This window comes from Hyperoodon ampullatus, assembly GCF_949752795.1.
Source record: "Hyperoodon ampullatus genome assembly, chromosome: 10".
NCBI classification, from domain to species: Eukaryota; Metazoa; Chordata; class Mammalia; order Artiodactyla; family Ziphiidae; genus Hyperoodon; species Hyperoodon ampullatus.
The window spans coordinates 77,886,446-77,905,958 of NC_136923.1; the positions used below are offsets into that span (position 1 = coordinate 77,886,446).

A 19,513-nucleotide genomic window follows, 5' to 3' on the forward strand; every position below is an offset into this window, starting at 1 on the left:
TGTTCCCCTTTTCCTGCTGTGCTCAGAAAACACCTTCAGAGTTTCTTTCAGTGTGGCAAACTCTGCTTTTTGCTTCTTTTTTTTTTTTTTTAATACAGCAGGTTCTTATTAGTTGTCTATTTTATACATGTTAGTGTATACATGTCAGTCCCAATCGCTCAGTTCATCTCACCACCACCCCCCGCCGCCGTCACTTTCCCCACTTGGTGCCCATATGTTTGTTCTACATCTGTGTCTCTATTTCTGCCTTGCAAACTGGTTCATCTGTACCATTTTTCTAGATTGCACATATATACATTAATATACTATATTTGTTTTTCTCTTTCTGACTTACTTCACTCTGTATGACAGTCTCTAGATCCATCCACGTCTCTACAAATGAACCAATTTCGTTCTTTCTTACAGCTGAGTAATATTCCATTTTATATATGTACCACATCTTCTTTATCCATTTGTCTGTCAATGGGCATTTAGTTTGCTTCCATGACCTGGCTATTGTAAATAGTGCTGCAGTGAACATTGTGGTGCATGTGTCTTTTTGAATTATGGTTTTCTCTGGGTATATGCCCAGTATTGGGATATCTGGGTCATATGGTAATTCCATTTTTAGTTTTTTAAGGAACTTCCATACTGTTCTCCATAGTGGCTGTCAATTTACATTCCCATCAACAGTGCAAGAGGGTTCCCTTTTCTCCACACCCTCTCCAGCATTTGTTGTTTGTAGATTTTCTGATGATGCCCATGCTTATCTTTTTGCTTTTGTTTTGAAGAATATTTTCTCTGGTACAGACTTTACGATTTGCAGTTATTTTCTTTCTGCATTTTGAAAATACAAAACTGCTGCTTTCTGGCTCCTGCTGTTTCTGCTGAGAAGCCTATTTAAGTGTTGCTTCTTTGGTAACCTTTTAAAAATGTGTCTCTTCTAAGATATATTTTTTTCCCTCTTTGATATTTTGTGATTTTACTATGTTGAGTGGCAGATTTCTTTTTATTTATTCCGTTTGGAATTGCTTAGACTTCTTGACTTCATGGATTGATGTCTTTTATCAGTTTGGTGAGTTCATAGCTATTAACTTTTCAGATAGTTTTTATTTTCTCCTTCTGGGACTCCAATTAAACATGGTAGACTGTTTTAGTATATCTTCTATGTCTGTTACATTCTCATCTATATTTTCTATATTTTTGTCCCTCTTGACTGCATTTTGGTTAGTTTTTGTTGATATTTACCTGTCTGCCCTTTAGCTAGTTTTCTGAAGCTGTATGTAATATACTTTTAAACTCATCCACTGAGTTTCTTTTTTTGGTTATTGTCTTTCTCAGTTCTAGAATACCTATGTGGTTCAAGTTTGTTTTCTCACTATCTGCAGTACTGAGCTTTGTGTCAGTTTTTCAATCTGTAATTTATATCTTTGAACATGGTAAATGTTATTGTTTTAAAGTCTGTGTCTGATAAGTTCAGTATATGGAGTTCATTGAAATGTTTCTGTTGTTTCTTGTTTCTCTAGGTACTTATTTATGATGTTTTTGCATTTTACATGCCTGGTTATGTTTCCTTGTCTCTGGATGTTGTAGACTAAAAATATATCTTGACATAATTTTATGTCTAGGTTATCTTCTCCCAGAGAGGATTCTGGTTACTTCTCTTTTGTCTTGAACCACTTGAATGGTATGAGGTTTCCTGAGTCATCCACATAACATTAAACTGGGCTGCGGTGCTTGGGTGCAGTTATTTAGGGTCCTTTCCCAAAGTGTTCATGTAGATTCTCAGAGTTACCACCCTCGATAGTTCCTGAACTCCACTCTCAAATCCTAGAACGGCAAAGCTGCTGAAAGTGCCGCTTAGCCTCTGTCATGTCTTTAGAATTGGCAAATACTTTCCAGAGTGAAAGTAGCCCCAGTATCGTAGTTACTTCTCTGGGTTCCAGTTCTCACTTCAGTTTCACCTGATAACATATATTTTTAGTAATTTAGTCTGTCTAAGAAGGTGATTTTTATATTTCGTCCTGCTTTTTTAGTTGTCTTCCTGTGAGGGTTGGTCCAAATTATCTAGTGTTCTTTTATTTTGAGTCTTTTTTCATGCCATATTTTAAAATCTTTATTACCCTGCAGATCACATAAATCCTAAAATGTGATATGTGATTAATTTGGGTTGCTTTCTTCACACTATAAAAATAAACTGTTAAGTAGCTAAAGTAATTTAAATTTTACTTTCTCTTTCATTGGTAGTCACATTTGAAATGAAAGATGAATAATCCACAAACAAAATGTGTAATCTTAAATGATCGGTTTCATAGAGAGTAGGTCAGGTAGAAAGAGCCATTAGTGATAGACAAGGGTCTGTATACCTTATACATCCTAGAGTGTTTTTCAGGATGTACACATTATCTTCTTTTTTTCTTTTTTCCTCCCAAATGTTTTTTGTCAACATTTATTTCTTCACTTTAAGCAAGCACTTAAAGTGAAGAGAATTAGTCAAACACAATTGTTTTAAATAGTGGAAGAGTTTTGTTTAGTTTGAAATATAAACGTTTAATTTGCTTTGCAATGTACCAGTTTTCAATGAAAGAATGAGTTTTTTGAGTTTGCACAATATGGAGGGTGATGATTCTTGGAATGATGGCCTGCATGCTAGTTTGTATAGCAAACTCATGAATTAAATGAGTTTTTATTTAAACAGTTTTAACTTTTCTGTAAATACAATTGTTACATACTGTCTAGTGAGCATCAGTGTTTTTAGTAACTTATTTTTACCCAATTATTATATGTTTATTGTAGAAAAATGCCAAGGTGTGGGTTATTGTTTATAAGAATGCCCTCGCTTCTGACAACTGCAGATTTGGGGGGTTCCCACGACTGCCCTCATGTTTGGCAATTTGCTGGAAGGGCTTGCAGAACTCATTGAAAACTGTTATACTCTTGGGTATGGTTTATTATAGTAAAAGGATACAGATTAAAATTGGCCAAAGTGGGCTTCCCTGGTGGCGCAGTGGTTGAGGGTCCGCCTGCCGATGCAGGGGACATGGGTTCGTGCCCCGGTCCGGGAGGATCCCACATACTGCAGAGTGGCTGGGCCCGTGAGCCATGGCCGCTGAGCCTGCGCGTCCGGAGCCTGTGCTCCGCAACGGGAGAGGCCACAACAGTGAGAGGCCCGCGTACCGCAAGAAATTGGCCAAGGGGAGAGAAGCATGAGACAGAGTCCAGGAAGGTTCCAGGTGTGATGTCATTCTCTCTCTCTGAAGTCTTGAACAGCATTAACTCCTGGTGATGATGTATGACAACATGCAGAGTATTGCCAACCGGAGAAGCTCACTTGAGTCTTGGTGTCCAGAGTTTTATAGAGAAGATGTAGTTGACTGCCCATGTGACTGACCTTTAGTGTCTAGCCCTTCCAGAGGTAGAACAGATGCTGCATGGTGTGAAGCCCCCAAGATAATGACCTTGTTTGGTAAAGTCCTCAGGTAAACAGAGGTGCCTAAGGAACTCCAGAGTCCTTAAATAAACAAAAACACTCTTCCTAGAGATCAGGATGAGGCCAATTCCTACCCTCTCTTTTGGCTGAGATTAATTCTTTTTTGTTTTAAATATTGGAGTATAGTTGATTAACAGTGTTGTGTTAGTTTCAGGTATACTGCAAAGTGATTCAGTATCTGTTCTTTTTCAGATACTTATCTCATTTAGGTTATTACAGAATACCGAGCAGATTCCTCTGTGCAGTAGGTCCTTGTTGGTTATCTATTTTAAATATAGCAGTGTATACATGTCAATCCCAAACTCCCAACTTACCCACCCCTTTTAATTCTTTACTAAAGATGAAAGAAAGGAGATAACAAACAGCATCTTAGATCCCTTCAGGCATCCATTAACATTTTGGAATGTAACTCTTTATATTTTTCTATGCATATTTTTGTTTCTTCCTTTTTTACAAAAATACGTTGTTACTATACCTATGTTTTATAACCTTTCTTATTTAACATTGTATTGCAAGCCTAATTATGAATGTTTAAAAGGGCAAGAATTTAACCTTATTTACCATATGGTGTTTTCTTTAGGAGAAATAAATTATCTTTGACTCAGTAAACTTTTTAATCATAACACATAGAATCATGAGTTATAAACATATTTGCAATAATATTGGACAAGCCACTTTAATACTTAGTGCTTTTTTAAAAAAATAAAATCTTATCCAAATAATATCTGCATATGCTATAAAAATACAAAAGTATTAAAAGACTTAAAATGAAAAAACAGCATTTCCTTGCCTCACTGTTCTCTACTTCTATTCCCATTCTTTAGAGGGAAACAACTTTGAACTATCTTATCTTTCAGTTTTAATTTTTTTGGCTTTTGTATTTCTAAATAACAAGTTTCCCAAGTTTCTATAGCTGTTTTTTGATTTGATAATTTCATTTTTTAACCTTCTGATATGATAGGTAACGATTTAGCTTATTGTAATCTCATATCTGTTTTCCATTTATCTCAATATGGTTTTATTTCTCTCTTGGTTACCTTTCTAAATTCTGAGTATATAGTTATACTCTTATTTTTCTTTTCAGCAAGTAAGATAGTATTTCTGGACTTAGCACTTTGTATGGTGAAGATATTAGTACCTCTATCCTTCTCTTTATCAACCTTCCTAATCTTTACTTTATACTATAATGTGAAGGCTTGTTAACATTTATATTTTCTTCTGTAACCATCGTTTAGTCTTTTTGTTTTGTTAGAGATTGATTTTCAATGTTAACTCAGAAACTAGTTATTATTTTTATTATGACCGTGGAAATATTTTTCACTGTGCAGCCGAGTAGTATATATGATGATTATATTTTCAACATTGTATAGCTCTTTGCCTTTACAGGAGTTAGTAATCATCTTTAGTTTTTCCTCTCCTTATCTAGCTGTATTGTCTCTTTGAGTTCTAGATTCTTCAGGATAGTGTAAAATTTCACAGTCTGTCTCTCATTTCTTTTTGCCACCAAATACCTCCTAGAACTTTCTGTCTCCTGCTTAATCTAGACTGTTTGTTCCTTAGATTTGTTGCACAATTGCTATCTTAGAACTTTTCTCACTCCAAGCCTGGCTCCACTATTTCTTGAATTTTGTATCCTCCTCTGTTTTGGTTCTTACTAGATAACATCATGTAATTGCATATGTAGGAGTTAATTTTCTTTGTCCTTGTCTGTGTGAAAATGTTATAACCTATACTTGTCTGTTGATTTGACTGAGTATGGAATTCATTTTCCTTCAGTACTTAAGTGGCTTTGCCTTTTTATTTTTCTTCTTCTAGAATCTGGTATTGCCAATGAGAAGTCTCCTAATATGATTCTCATTCTTTTGTAGATGGAACTCTCTCAGAGAGCTTTCTAGGATATGTTTATCTTTGTTGTGAAATTTCACCTAGATGTGAGTACTTACTTTTTTACTTGCTCATTGTACTGGACTCTCACAGACCTCTTTCTATTTGAAGTTATGTTTCATATAGCTTTGGAATATTTTCTTATATTATTTCATTGTCTATTCTCTATTTTTCTCTTTTTTCCCCCCTAGAACTGTTAATTGGATGTTGGATTGTCTGGATTGATCATCTGTGTCATATTTGCTTTCATATTTTCTTTATGTCTCTTTCCTTTACCTTTTTTTGTAAAGGTTTTTGGGTTTGTCTCCACCTCTGCAAAAAAAAAAAAAAAAAAGACATTTTGGAAGATGCATTTCCAAATGCTTTTTGTTTTCTCATTTCTTTTTTCATAGCATTCTGTTCTGATTTTATGAACTTTATTACATCTCTTGAAGATAAAAATTTATACGTGTTTAAATCCTTTTTAATTTTTAAACATTAAGGTGTAGAAATGTTTAAAGTACAGTACAAAGAATTTTTTCCTGACTTGTGCCTTTCTCCTGAATATTTTAGTATTTTCTACACATCAGGATCTTCTCCTACTTAATCACAATTCAGTTATAAAATTCAAGAAGTTAACATTTATTTTTGGCTTCTTACTTTATTCAGTGGGGTATATTCTATTACAGTCATTATTTACTTTGATGCTCAGATTGTCCTGATTTGGTGAGTAGGAGCCATTCTGATATCACTTCTCTGTGTCCTTTGGCATCACCTTATCTTTTTTGAGAACTTGTTTGCTTTCTGCCACAACACCATGTTTCAGGCTTATTTTGTACTTTTCCTGCCTTAGCTCTGGAATTGCCTATCTTCCCAAGGATTCCTGGTTCCTTTCAGTAGAAAATGGTTTTTAGAAGATCTCGGCATTAGGTTTGCTCATTGCCATTGAAATGTTGTAGTTTCAGGCCCTTTCAGTGGACAGAGCTTGTGTGTTTGTGGTGTGTGTGTGTGTGTGTTTTATATATATGTGAATGTCTACGTATTGAAAACCATGAGTTCATGATGATACTTCTCATTCCCGTTTAATATCACAGGATCAAATGAAGCCTTTTCCCTTTATATTTGTAACTCCCTTTCATAGAGAAACTTGGCTTCCATTATCCTTAATATATTTACTTATTTGATTAATTCCCCTGGATGTAATCAGTCTTCCATCTCTGCTGTCACCCCACCCTTATATGGACACTCTTTTCTTCTGTGTGGGCTGTTAGTCCCCACTCTAGGTTGCCTCCACACTCCCACATCTCTGCATGGAAATCTGGCCCTACCCCCAACACCATTTGGCCTCTGATATTTCTCATTAAGCTGCCATCAGCTTGGATGCCCTCACCACTGTGATTGGGTGCTGGCACACCATATCATGTTGCCTCTGCATGAATGCCTTCCTCACCCTATCTTAGAGTTCTGATAGGCTGCACTAGGGGAGGCTCCATAGATGGACACCCTTCTCACCCTACTTTAGCTCTGATAGCATCACTACCACCCCTCCCCCAGCTTTGGATACCTTCTTTGCTCTTTTTGGCCCCGTCTTCTCACACCTTCTCAGACTCCTTCCCAACCTTGGCCTCCTCTCCCCGCACTATGCTTTTCTACACCTAATAACTTTAAGACTGAATAATTCTGGAAGGGGAGAGGTGGGTGTATATTTCATCCAGGAGTAATTTTTCAATTTATCATGGTCTTTCATGATTAACTATTGTGTACTATTCATATTTATGAATAAACAATAAATAAAAAGCCAATTGGGAACTCTGTTTATGTAGGTAGGACTTAAGTTTTATTTCAGAATTAGTAAGTTGGGAGCTGCCCATTGCTCTGGAGACCTCTAAATTCTGGAAATCAGTAGTCATTTTTCTAAGAAACCATCACATTTTCTAAGAAACCATACTAGTTTCCCCAAACTATTTTGTGTGTGTGTGTGTGTGTGTGTGTGTGTGTGTGTGTGTTTGTCTGAGATGAACCCTTTAGTTTTTTACCTTTGAAAAAAATACCTGCCTGTATAGCATTATTGTCTCAGAGTTATTGTGATTGATAATGAGTGTCAGCTCTTCCATACAGGTATTAATTTCCCTGTTTTCAGTTCTACATTTCCTATGAGCACTCCTTTTCTGTATTTCTAGCCTTTCTGGGGTTCTGGAGAGCAGTTTGATGTCTCAGTTATAGTTTCCTTAAGTTCTCTGGGCTTCTGGCTTTATCAGTTATGGATCCATTTTCACAAATTTAAAAAATTTCTCACTAGTTCCCTTCTCAGGTTGGGATGTTTTCAGCTGCAAATACAATCCCATCTAGAATTTATTTAAAAGTTAAGAAAAAACTACTTCTATAACAAGAAATCTAAAGGTATTGGAGATATAGGGTTGGTTAACTTAGCAGTTTAATGAATCTAGCAAAGATTCAGGCCATTTTCATCTTTCTTCTCTTCTAATCAGATCTGCTGTTTTTCTTGTCTCAACTAGTTGTAGCAGTTTTGTCCATTACATTCTCACTGAAGAACATCCAGAGTCTGCAGGAGTACATTCCTTCCTTGTGTTTTGTTTATAAGGTCAAATGAAACCTTCCCAGAACCCCTGGTTACATTGTATTGGTCAGTCGATCCATCACATGTGTATTTGAAAACCAGTCTCTGTGTATGTGTGTGTGTGTGTGTGTGTGTGTGTGAGAGAGAGAGAGAGAGAGAGAGAATATGAATGGAATTAACTGTCTATTAACTAACTATTTCAACTATCTTTAGACCTTTGCCTCTTTGACCTGCAGCGTTAGGTATCCTGGGACCTACTCAGTCAGTCTGCATTTAAGCAAGATTCCCAAGTCAGCAGGATGACTTGATTGTACATTAGTATTTGAGAAGTGCTGGTCTAGAATAGTTAAGATTTAACCCCCTAGGACTGAGAGAGAAGCCTCATTTGTAAAAGTACAGGGTCTCCATATACCTGAACAAAATCAAGGTTCAGTAATAAAGGAAGAAGGGAGAGGAGTCAGTGTGGGAATGGCTGTTGGTTTGGCAGCCAGCAGTGTCTGCCCATGCTCCCTTTCCTTTTTTTTGGTTGTAGTGTGTGTGTGTGTGTGTGTGTGTGTGTGTGAGTGTGAGTGTGTGAGTGTTCTTTTTTCTTATCATTTTTATAGGAGGAAGAAAAGATGAATGGAGGTATGGCTAGTGAAAATGTTAATGCTATGTGTATATGATGTCCTGTAACCTAAAATCTTATACTTAAAAGAGGTGAAATGGATCCTTAAGAGTCTTCATTTCAGGGCGTATTCATTTTCTACTGTTCTGTGAAAAATATTGCCACAAACTTAGTAACTTAAAGCAATATACATTTATCATCTCACAGTTTTTGTGATTCACCAGTCTGGGCATGGCTGAGTCCTTCACAAGGCTGCAGTCAGTGTATTGATCAGGGCTGGGTTCTCAACTGGGGAAGGATCTGCTTCCAAGCTCACGTGGTTGTTGGCATCATTCAGTTCCCTGTGGGCTGCTGGACTGAGGGCCTCAGTTTTTTGCTGGCTGTCAGGCAGAGACCTCCTCAGTTGCTTGCATGCGGCCCTCTCCGTAGGCCAGCTCAATAAAGCATCTTGCATCTTCAGAGCCAGCAAGTGACAGAGTTTCCTAGCAAGGTGGATGTTACAATCTTATGTAATCACATACAGATCCATCCTCTTTGTCATATTCTGTTGGTTAGAAGTCAGTCATAGGTCATGTCCACACTTAAGAAGAGAGAATTACATAAGGACATGAATATCAAGAGATGGGGGGCTTCCCTGGTGGCACGGTGGTTGAAAGTCCGCCTGCCGATGCAGGGGACACGGGTTTGTGCCCCGGTCCGGGAAGATCCCACATGCCACGGAGCGGCTAGGCCCATGAGCCATGGCCGCTGGGCATGTGCGTCCGGAGCCTGTGCTCCGCAACGGGAGAGGCCACAGCAGTGAGAGGCCCACGTAATGCAAAAAAAAAAAAAAAAGAAGAGATGGGGATCGTGGGAACCACCTTAGAGTTTGTCACAAAGGATCTCTAGCTGACTGGAAAAATAAGTGACGATGTAAATTGCACGTTGTGTTGAGGTTCCTGCTTAAAACTGGTACTGTGCGTTATACTCAGGCAATCAAGAAATCTGCTGACATAGCCAAATATTTAAAACTGAGGTAAGCTTTGATGGTACCTTTGTAATATTATCATTGCTAAACAGTTTCCTTAGTTTTAAGTTTATTAACATGGTTAATAGTATTTCATGAATTAAGCTTTAGATGTTTATTTCTTTTTTTTTTAGTTGACTATATTGTGGAGTATGACTATGATGCTATACATGATGATGAGTTAACTATTCGAGTTGGGGAAATCATCAGGAATGTGAGAAAACTACAGGAGGAAGGATGGCTAGAAGGAGAACTAAATGGGAGAAGAGGAATGTTTCCTGATAATTTTGTTAAGGTAAGCATTCTCAGTTAAATTCCTAGCTGTTGCTTCACAGGATTCATTCATTCATTCATTCATTCATTTATCTATCTATCTATCTATTTATTTATTTATGCCTGTGTTGGGTCGTTGGGTCTTCGTTGCTGTGCACGGGCTTTCTCTAGTTGCGGCGAGCGGGGGCTACTCTTCACTGCGGTGTGCGGGCTTCTCATTGTGGTGGCCTCTCTTGTTGCAGAGCACGGGCTCTAGGCGCAGGGGCTTCAGTAGTTGCAGCATGTGGGCTCAGTAGTTGTGGCTTGCAGGCTGTAGAGCACAGGCTCAGTAGTTGTGGTGCACGGGCTTAGTTATTCCCCGGCATGTGGAATCTTCCTGGACCAGGGCTTGAACCTGTGTCCCCCTGCATTGGCAGGCAGATTCTTAACCACTGTGCCACCAGGGAAGCCCAATGTTTGGGCTTTGAAGCAGCTTTTTTATGAGCTTTATACTGATTCTGGAGGTGCTACAGGTTATTATATGATCTGTTATTGTTACAGTGTTCTTACTTTAGTGCTTTAAAAAATAAGTGAGTATGTTTACAGAAGATGTCTCAGGTGCTGGTAAGTGAATTGCTGTTCCTTATATTTTTAAATTTAAAGTGGAATTTTGGTCCCTTTTGAAGAGTCCTCGGAGCTTGATAATGTGTTTTAGGCTTTTTGATATAATAAGGAACAAGGAAACAAAAGTTATTCACACTTAATCTGATAAGTGAATAAAAATCATTTGGTTGTTTTTTCTTTGTTTTGACTTAAATTTCTAGCAGTTTTTTTACTCGTTTAGAAAAAAATTTAAATCATTGCACCTCTTTTTTCTTAAATATTACGCAGTTTGACAACTTATCTTGCATTCAAAATGTTTGTTTTCATTTTATTTCTAGATTTCATAGGTTAAATGGTTAAGTAGACATTAAATCTTTAAACTTATTTAACATCTTTTAAAAGGTACTTTTAAAGAAAACTTAAGTAGTAATATGGGGAATAAGATGATGATGAGATGGCTACCTTGGAATGGTCTCAGTGATTCTTTTTTGTTTGTTTTTTAAATATCACATTCTGATTAGTTTTAAAATCTTATTCCACTATCTCCGTATAAAGGATATTATTTGAATGAAGGAAATGACAATTTGATTTTATGTAAATTCCTTACTTTATGAAAACTGTTAGTTTGCTTAGATAAACCTCAGTGATGTTTTCAAGTATTAGGAGATGTATTGGTGACTCTAGTAGAACAGTTCAGGAAGCTAGCTTTATATCAGAAGAACGTTTGGTGCTTGATTTACTTTCATTAATTGGAAACACGTTAGAGGAGAAACAACTCTTGCTGATATCAGAATACTAAATGGAAGATAACTTATTGGGAATTACAACAAAAACAATATATGAAACATCGAAGTTGTCTATAGTTATTTGTGATACATCTTAGTACCTTTTTTATTACATACTGTCAGACATTAACTGTACACACTGATTAACAGCAATTTGTTCTGAGGTTTGGGTTATTTTTGATAATATTTTGAATCCCATGTAGACTATATTGATTGAGTTAGAGAAATAGTTCAATACAGGTAATGCTAAAAAAGACATGTAAGGATTTAGATTTAGTGTGTACTCACACAACTAACACCTTTCTCTAAATGCCCTAGGACAATTTGTGGGCGCATCAAATTCTTTATTAAAAAAAAATCAGTGAAGTAATACAGGTTGAAACTAAATTCAAACAGTATAGAAAGTATCTACTGTGAGAAGTACATTTCTTTCCTATAACTCTTTCCTAACTGCCTTCCACTTTTAGGGATTTGGTAGATATTTTAAAGACTGTTTTCTATAGAAAATGATTTAAACTGAATTATTTGTACCCCCTCCTCCCTTTACATCCTGTTTTTCATACCACAAATTTAAATTCGAGGCATTATTATATACATCATGTTAATGTTTACCTTGGACTTACCTGGAAAGTTAAATTTTAATTTTTGCCCTTAAAGAGTTAATAAATTTCTTTCTGCTAAGATATTTTAAGTTGTAGAAATAATTTAAGCCAGGAAACCTTGAGTGTCAGAAGTTAGACTTCTGGGATATCTCCTGGTTTTGCTTTGTGGATCAGTACTCATTACCTGCTTGTCAGTGTCATCTGTGACCTCAAGGAGCCTAGCAGCTTTGAGAGAAGGGTCTCCATGTAGGCCTGATGTCTTTTGAGTCATAGATACTCTAGCCCTCATTCCCTGCAGTTCTTATCCTAAAACTCTTTCATCCTAGGGCTGAAAGCTCAAATAACATTCTTGAATTACCAAAACTAGTATGAAAAGTATGACCATCATAAACTTTGGGGGCATTTTCAGTCCACTTCAGTAAGTGTTGTGTGTCTGAAAGAATATGGTTAAGAGAAGGGTTCTTTATTTAGTGTTTTTCCCACTCTACTTCACTTGGCTCTCATTAACATTCTTGTGACAGAAAAAGGAAAGGAGTAGGATGCCATTGACAATGAATGTGCATAACTCCCCCCTCCTTTCCTATTTTTGCCTTTTCCAAATTGGGGAGGGGCTGCTGAAATAGGGAGGCCCTTTGTTAAAATTAGAGAGACAGCAATTATGTGGAGAATAGCATATTTGAGGGAGAGAATAAGTTGAGAAACTTGCAAAATAGCCCTGGTATATTATATCTGTCATTGTTTTCCTTGCAAATTTTGATATGTTGGCACTCAGAAGGTACATATTGATTTCATATTATGGAGATTTTCTCCTGTTGGTCATTTCTCTTTAGACTTAAGGGTCTTTTGTGGATAGCTATTTAATTTAACTGTAATAAAAATGAAAATCTAATGACTCAAGGTAGTTCCTCTGGATCATACCTTATATACTATCACTTATATTCTGAAAAGCAAAATGAAAATTTTAGGAATGAGATAAACCACTTTGTTATGTTGGAAACCTAATTTTTCAATTGTGGGTCTAATATTGACTCAGTCAAAGCTAAAACAGTGGGCATGTATCCAATAAATATTTAATCCTGCTTATTTTTCTTTTCTTTAGCAATATCACTCTTCCATATCTTCTGAGTTATGCTTCTGTAAGGTGGAAGCACTAGTTTTATATAACACGTCTAGAAATCCTGACTGTTAAGTTAAAAATAAGTGCAGTCCCCCTCATCCATCCATGGTTTTGCTTCCCAAAGCCTTACCCACAGTCAACTGTGGCCCGAAAATATCACAACAGAAAATTCCAGAAATAATTCATAAGTTTTAAATTGCGTGCCCTTCTGCCTAGGGTGTGAATCATCCCTTTGTCCAGCATATCCTACCCATCACTTAGTAGTATAGCCCTCTTGATTATCAGATCAACTGTCACAGTATTGCAGTGCTTACATTCAGGTAACCCTTATTTTACTTAATAATGGCCCCAAAGCTTAAGAGTAGTGATGCTGACCTTTCAGATATGTGAACGGAAGCCGTAAAGTGCTTCCTTTAAGTGAAAAGATGAAAGCTTAATAAGGAAAGAAAAAAAATATCATGTGCTGAGGTTGCTACAATCTATGGTAAGAATGAATCTTCTGTCTGTGAAAATGTGAAGAAGAAAAAAGGAATTCATACTAGTTTTGCTGTCTCACCTCAAACTGGAAAAGTTATGGTCACGGTGTGTGATAGATGCTTAGTTAAGATGGAAAAGGCATTATATTTGTAAGATTTTTCGAAAGAGAGACAGAAATGACATTCACATAACTTTTATTAGAGTATATTGTTATAATTGTTCTATTTTATTATCAGTTGTTAATCTCTTACTGTGTCTAATTTATAAATTAAACTTTATCTTAGGTATGTATATATAGGGAAAACCATAGTATATGTAAGACTTAGTACTGTCTGCATTTCCAGGCATCCACTGGGGGTCTTGGGACTCTGTGGATAAGGAGGGACTACTGTGTTCCTCAGATTTTAATTAGCATAAGCAGGACTGTAACTCTGTTTAGGGATTTGGTGATTAAGATATCTGTCTATTCCATTTGAGAAGTAAAAGGAAGCTTTTGCCATCTAATCTGGTTTTTATTATTTTTGTGACCTTTGCTTCTATGTTGTAGAGGGTAATTGCTTTCTATTTTCTGATCATGGTCATGTACTGGCCATGATCAGATAACCAAATTGTAAAATAGATATATTTCAACATGAAGGAGTGGTTTGTGAATCTTGTTGATTGGTTTTTTTAATCTGTTTTTGGTTAGTGTAATCAGAATTATGTATATTTGATTACCTTAGTGGATGGAGAGTAACTATATCTTCTCCAACCTTTTTAAAGCTACCCCTCATTTGCTTATATTTCTCATCTTTTCCTTTAATTTGTTACTTCATACTCCTTATCCTACTTTCTTATCCTTATGAAACCAAGCAAATCAATATAGTACATTCTTATCTATATGGAGATTATCCACATTGTATTTTTTTCTTTGCCAATTTTGTATTGACATTACCTGTTGCGTAGGAGGCTTCCCTCATTTGTAGAATGAGATTTAGTTTTTTTGAGTTTGCTTTCTCAATACATGATACTTTCTCAAGTGAAGACACCTCTTTTACTGCATCTCCTGAAGTCAGTAAAGGAAGCAAAGTTTATAGGAAAGAGATGCTATAATGTTAATATGTATTTTATTTACTGGCTGATTAGGTAAAAGGAAACAAAGGGCAGAAGAAGGAAGAAACACTGGAAGCCTTAGTAACACCTCATAGATACTCAATATAATTGCTATTTAAGATGATAGCCAAAGAGTAATTTAGAGGTAATATGGGTCCAGGAACGAGGGAAGAGAATAGGTTGATGAGACAGAGAGAGAGAGAGAGAGACAGAGAGAGAGTTCGTGTGTGTGTGTGTGTGTGTGTGTGTGTGTGTGTGTGTGTGTATCTGGTGGTAGTAGATTGTAGCAGGGAGAGTTTCCAGAGGCGGAGGGGGTGGAGCCTAAAGCAGACTTTACCTTATTTGTAATTTTGCTTAGAGCTGAAAGTCGCTTGATGCTTTTGATAACATCTTAGTTGGCACTATGTATCTGGAAGGCTGTAAACCTGAGTTTTCCCTATTCAGTGTAGACTGTATATATTTTAATTTTGTTTTCCTTCCCCTTTTGTGTTTTTTGTCCCCAGAAGATTTATTATACCTAATATTCATGGATTTGGTTATGTCTCAGTGAATATTGAAGGTCCTCAAAATGTTTCTAGATCTTGAGCAATATGTTGTATATTAATATTTTTAGAAGCGGGAGACATTGTCATTGTCTTAGTATATCATACTTGTTTATGTGGTTAATTTTTATTAAAAGATAACAAATATCTAGTTATTTAGCTAGCAAACAGGATAGAACCAAGATTTATACCCAGGTTATCTTGTCTCTTGAACCTGTCTGCTGTCTCACATTTGGTCAGATTGGAATTCTTTTCCTAGAGGAATAAGATTTGAATATCAAGCCAAGTTCTTGGTCTCCTGTACCAACAATAGCTTTCAGCTTTTTTAGTTTTTATTTAATCTTTTTAAAATGTAGGTAGCCCAGTAGTGGGATTGCTGGGCCATATGGTAGTTCTATTTTTAGTTTTTTAAGGAACCTCCATACTGTTCTCCATGGTGGCTGTATCACTTTACATTCCCACCAACAGTGCAAGAGGGCATATACCCTGAGAAAAACCATAATTCAAAAAGAGTCAAGTATCACAGTGTTCATTGCAGCTCTATTTACAATAGCCAGGACATGGAAGCAACCTAAGCGTCCATCGACAGATGAATGGATAAAGAAGATGTGGCACATATATACAATGGAATATTACTCAGCCATAAAAAGAAACGGAATTGAGTCATTTGTAGTGAGGTGGATGGACCTAGAGTCTGTCATCAGAGTGAAGTAAGTCAGAAAGAGGAAAACAAATACTGTGTACTAACACATATATATGGAATCTAAAAAAAAAAGTTTCTGAAGAACCTAGGGGCAGGACAGGAATAAAGATGCAGACATAGAGAATGGACTTGAGGACAAGGGGAGGGGGAAGGGTAAGCTGGGACGAAGTGAGAGAGTGGCATGGACATATATACACTACCAAATATAGAACAGATAGCTAGTGGAAAGCAGCCACATAGCACAGGGAGATCAGCTCTGTGCTTTGTGACCACCTAGAGGGGTGGGATAGGGAGGGTGGGAGACACAAGAGGGAAGGGATTTGGGGATATATATGTACATATAGCTGATTCACTTTGCTGTACGGCAGAAACTAACACAACATTGTAAAGCAATTATACTCCAATAAAGATGTTAAAAATAAATAAATAAATAAAATGTAGGTGGTTCATGAGATGTTCAGGAGAATCCAAAATGAATACTCCTTGGCATGTTGAGGTTGTAAGTACCAGTTTTTACATAGATTTCATATTTTCATTAGATTGAAAAATATTTAGTGCAGTCTGAAAACCGTGAGGTTTTCATGTGGTGTGTCATGTATTAATAGCAAATTGAAGTGTTTTTCCTTAAGTACATTACCAATAAAAATGAAGCAGTCACTATAGTGTGAAATGTTTTGTGTGTCTTCTATGATTTGCACTTTAATAATTTTCAGAATTTTTTACCAACTTAACAGTTTTCCCAAAATGGAAAACTTTTTTTCTGTTTGCAAAATGACATGCCTTGTTAAAAAACACAAACAAAGCAAGCATCAAACACTTCTGAACAGTATAAAGAAGTCAAAGTAATCTGAAATCCTACCAGCTAGAGAGTAACAACTAGTTAACATTGCAGTAGACATAATCACCTGGAGATACAGATTCTTTGTTAACTTTATATGTGAAAAATACCTCCTGGTTAGTGATTTGCTTTATTTTCAATGGTTACTTTTAATGAACAGAAACTTAATTTTAATATCAAATGTGTGAAGTAAGAATCCAGTTTCATTCCCTACTCCCTAAATGTGGAGCATTATAAGCACCATGTATTTTAAGATTCAGTTTTTTCCCCCTCACTTTTTGCCTGTTGTAAATCAAGTTTGTCTGTTTATGGACTCTTTATTTTGTTTCATTATCAGTATGTCTGTTTTTATGCCAGTACACACTAATTTATAGTATCATACAGGTTTTCTTTATATCTTGGTTTAAAAAAAAAGTCCCCTCACTTGCTTTTCACTGAAGTATTTTGGCTGTTCTTGGTCTTTTGTTCTCTACAAATTTAGAACCAGTTTATTTAATTGCTCTCCCAAATCTGTGATATATATTTATTTAGTTGCATTGCATCATTGCATCAGTTTTAGGAGAAAATGCTATCTTTATGATAATGAGTTTTCAATCACTGAACATGGCATGACTTCTCTTTCATATGTCTTCTTTTACGTCTTCCAATAAAACTTCATACTTCTTTTCATGAAGATTCACCTATCTTCTGTTAGACCTATGACTTAGGGTTTATCAAACTATAGCCCATGGGCCAAATCTAAACACCACCTGTTTTTATAGTGTCCATGAGCTGAGAATGCTAGCTAAGAATTATACAAATAGTTGGAAAAATTCGAATGAAGAACAGTATTTAATGACATGTGAAAAATTATATGAAATTGAAATTTTAGTGTTCATAAATAAAATTTTGTTGGAGCATAGCTCTGTTCATTCATTTAAGCATATGACTGCTTTTGCACTACAAATGGCAGAGTTCATTGTTGCAACAGAGATTGTATGGCTTGCAAATTCTAAAATATTTTACTATCTAGCCCATTATAGAAAAAGTTTGCCCACCCTGACTTAGAATTACTGTTTGTCTTATTGTTTGTTTATGATTGCAGGGTTTCTTTGTGTGTTGGGATAGAGATGGTGTTTCAGCCTCACTTTGTTTACCTCTATTTCTAGTTCTGATAAGACTTAAACTCCTAATAAATCATTGTTACCAAAGTGTGTTATATTCTTTAGATATGTGTGGGCAGAGAAAAACGTTGAAAACTGTTGATATTATGTTTTATATAATAATCACTGTACCTGGTTTTGGTATTTTACATTTGAGAATTTAATAAAATACAACTTAATTTGCCTATTTGCTGATTTCCCCTTTTGTAGGAAATTAAGAGAGAGACAGAATCCAAGGATGACAATTTGCCCATCAAACGGGAAAGGCAAGGGAATGTAGCAAGTCTTGTACAACGAATAAGCACCTACGGACTTCCAGCCGGAGGAATTCAACCACATCCACAAACCAAAAACATTAAGAAGAGTATGTAAATAATTTTTTTCCTGTTTATTTCAATCAAAATAGAATGTTGTTTTATAACAGTCCATAAGTTATAGTAAGAAAAATTAGCTCAACCTTTTGTAGCAGATTACAAAAACTTCCTGCTTATTCTCATGTTACTACTTATTGGCCCATGTATTCAGTCTTCATCTGGTAATCCAGCATGAGCTGCTGACAACCGTCTGTAGGGATTGTAAATTCAGATATAAGGCATTGTTTTCTTATTAGTCTTACACACTCTATTAAATAGTTAACACTTTGCCTTAAATTTACTTTAATATCATTTATTTAATGGGATGCTAAAATGTCTGCTCATCCTTAAGCAGTATAGATGTAAGCATTTGATAAAACGTTTTCTTTAGTGGCTAGCCATCTGAACATGTACATTCAGTTTTCCAAGGTAGTTGGCCCAGCAGAGTGCTTTTTAAGTATTCAGTGTAAATATGTTAAGAGAACAGTTCAGCATAGAGAGAGAGCACCATGTTTAAAATCAGGCATGAGCTTGAGTCTGTCTTACAACCTTAGATCACGTAAACTCTTGAGTTTTATTTTACTGCTGGTGAGAAAGTTGTAAGAAAAAAAGACTGGTAATATGGCTGTTCTCAAAAACTTAGTCTTGGAAAGACTTACTCAAAAAAGCATTAAATATATACAAAGAAGTACTACATTTATGGGAGCGGATAGTGTTTTAACATAGTAAACCTGAAGCCCCTTGAGAGACTGAATACTGACTACTATGTTCAGTTTGATTTAATAAGTTATAAATGAGTATTTAACCACATTTATCTTCGATCGGTGTCTTTGATGTTGTGGTCCCTTGTGCTTGACGTTGGTACTAAAATGCCTTATGTACCAAGTAGTCTATAATATAAAGAAATTTTGTTTACATACATTTCACAAATGTAAGACTATTTATGATTTTTATAGTCTCCTCATATCTCAACCTGTTACTTTCTATGCTACTGTCTATGAATTTGGGGAAACGTCCACTTTCTGGGTTATATCACCCTTTGATTATTTTCATAAAATGGAAACAGATTTTCATAAAAAACAGATTTCATGACACTGAGACAGACCAATAAAGGGTTATACATGTTCTTTGTTTCCGAGTAAATGCATTGTACAAACAATATTTAGATATTACCCATACTGCTTTCACCCTACTGCCTGAGGGTGGACAGTTTACTAGTTCTAGTTGTCCTCGACTCTTTAACTCTGTTTGGGGATTGAGGGATAGATAACAGAGTATTTCCACATCCTACAGGTGAATCTCTATATAGAATTTCTATGCACAAGGAGAATTTTAGACCCACAAAAGGGTTATTTGTGACCTCTGTTGTAAAACTTATTTACTACTTTCTTTAGCTTTACTGAGCTATAAAGGGACAAATTTCATCTTAAGTAGAGGCTGGACAAACGACATCAAGGTTATTTTGTCTCCTAATGGGAAAGGAC

The 19,513-nt window shown here is 36.0% G+C and overlaps 1 protein-coding gene across 1 annotated transcript in view; it reads left to right on the forward strand.

The window, feature by feature from the left end:
* Nucleotides 1-19,513, forward strand: part of CD2AP (CD2 associated protein) — a gene marked incomplete at its 5' end in the record, with an annotated part of 115,396 nt that overhangs the window by 32,442 nt on the left and 63,441 nt on the right. The window contains 2 exon segments of the mRNA XM_079712652.1: nt 9,658-9,818; nt 17,887-18,040. Coding sequence (XP_079568778.1) covers nt 9,658-9,818; nt 17,887-18,040 — 315 coding nt within the window.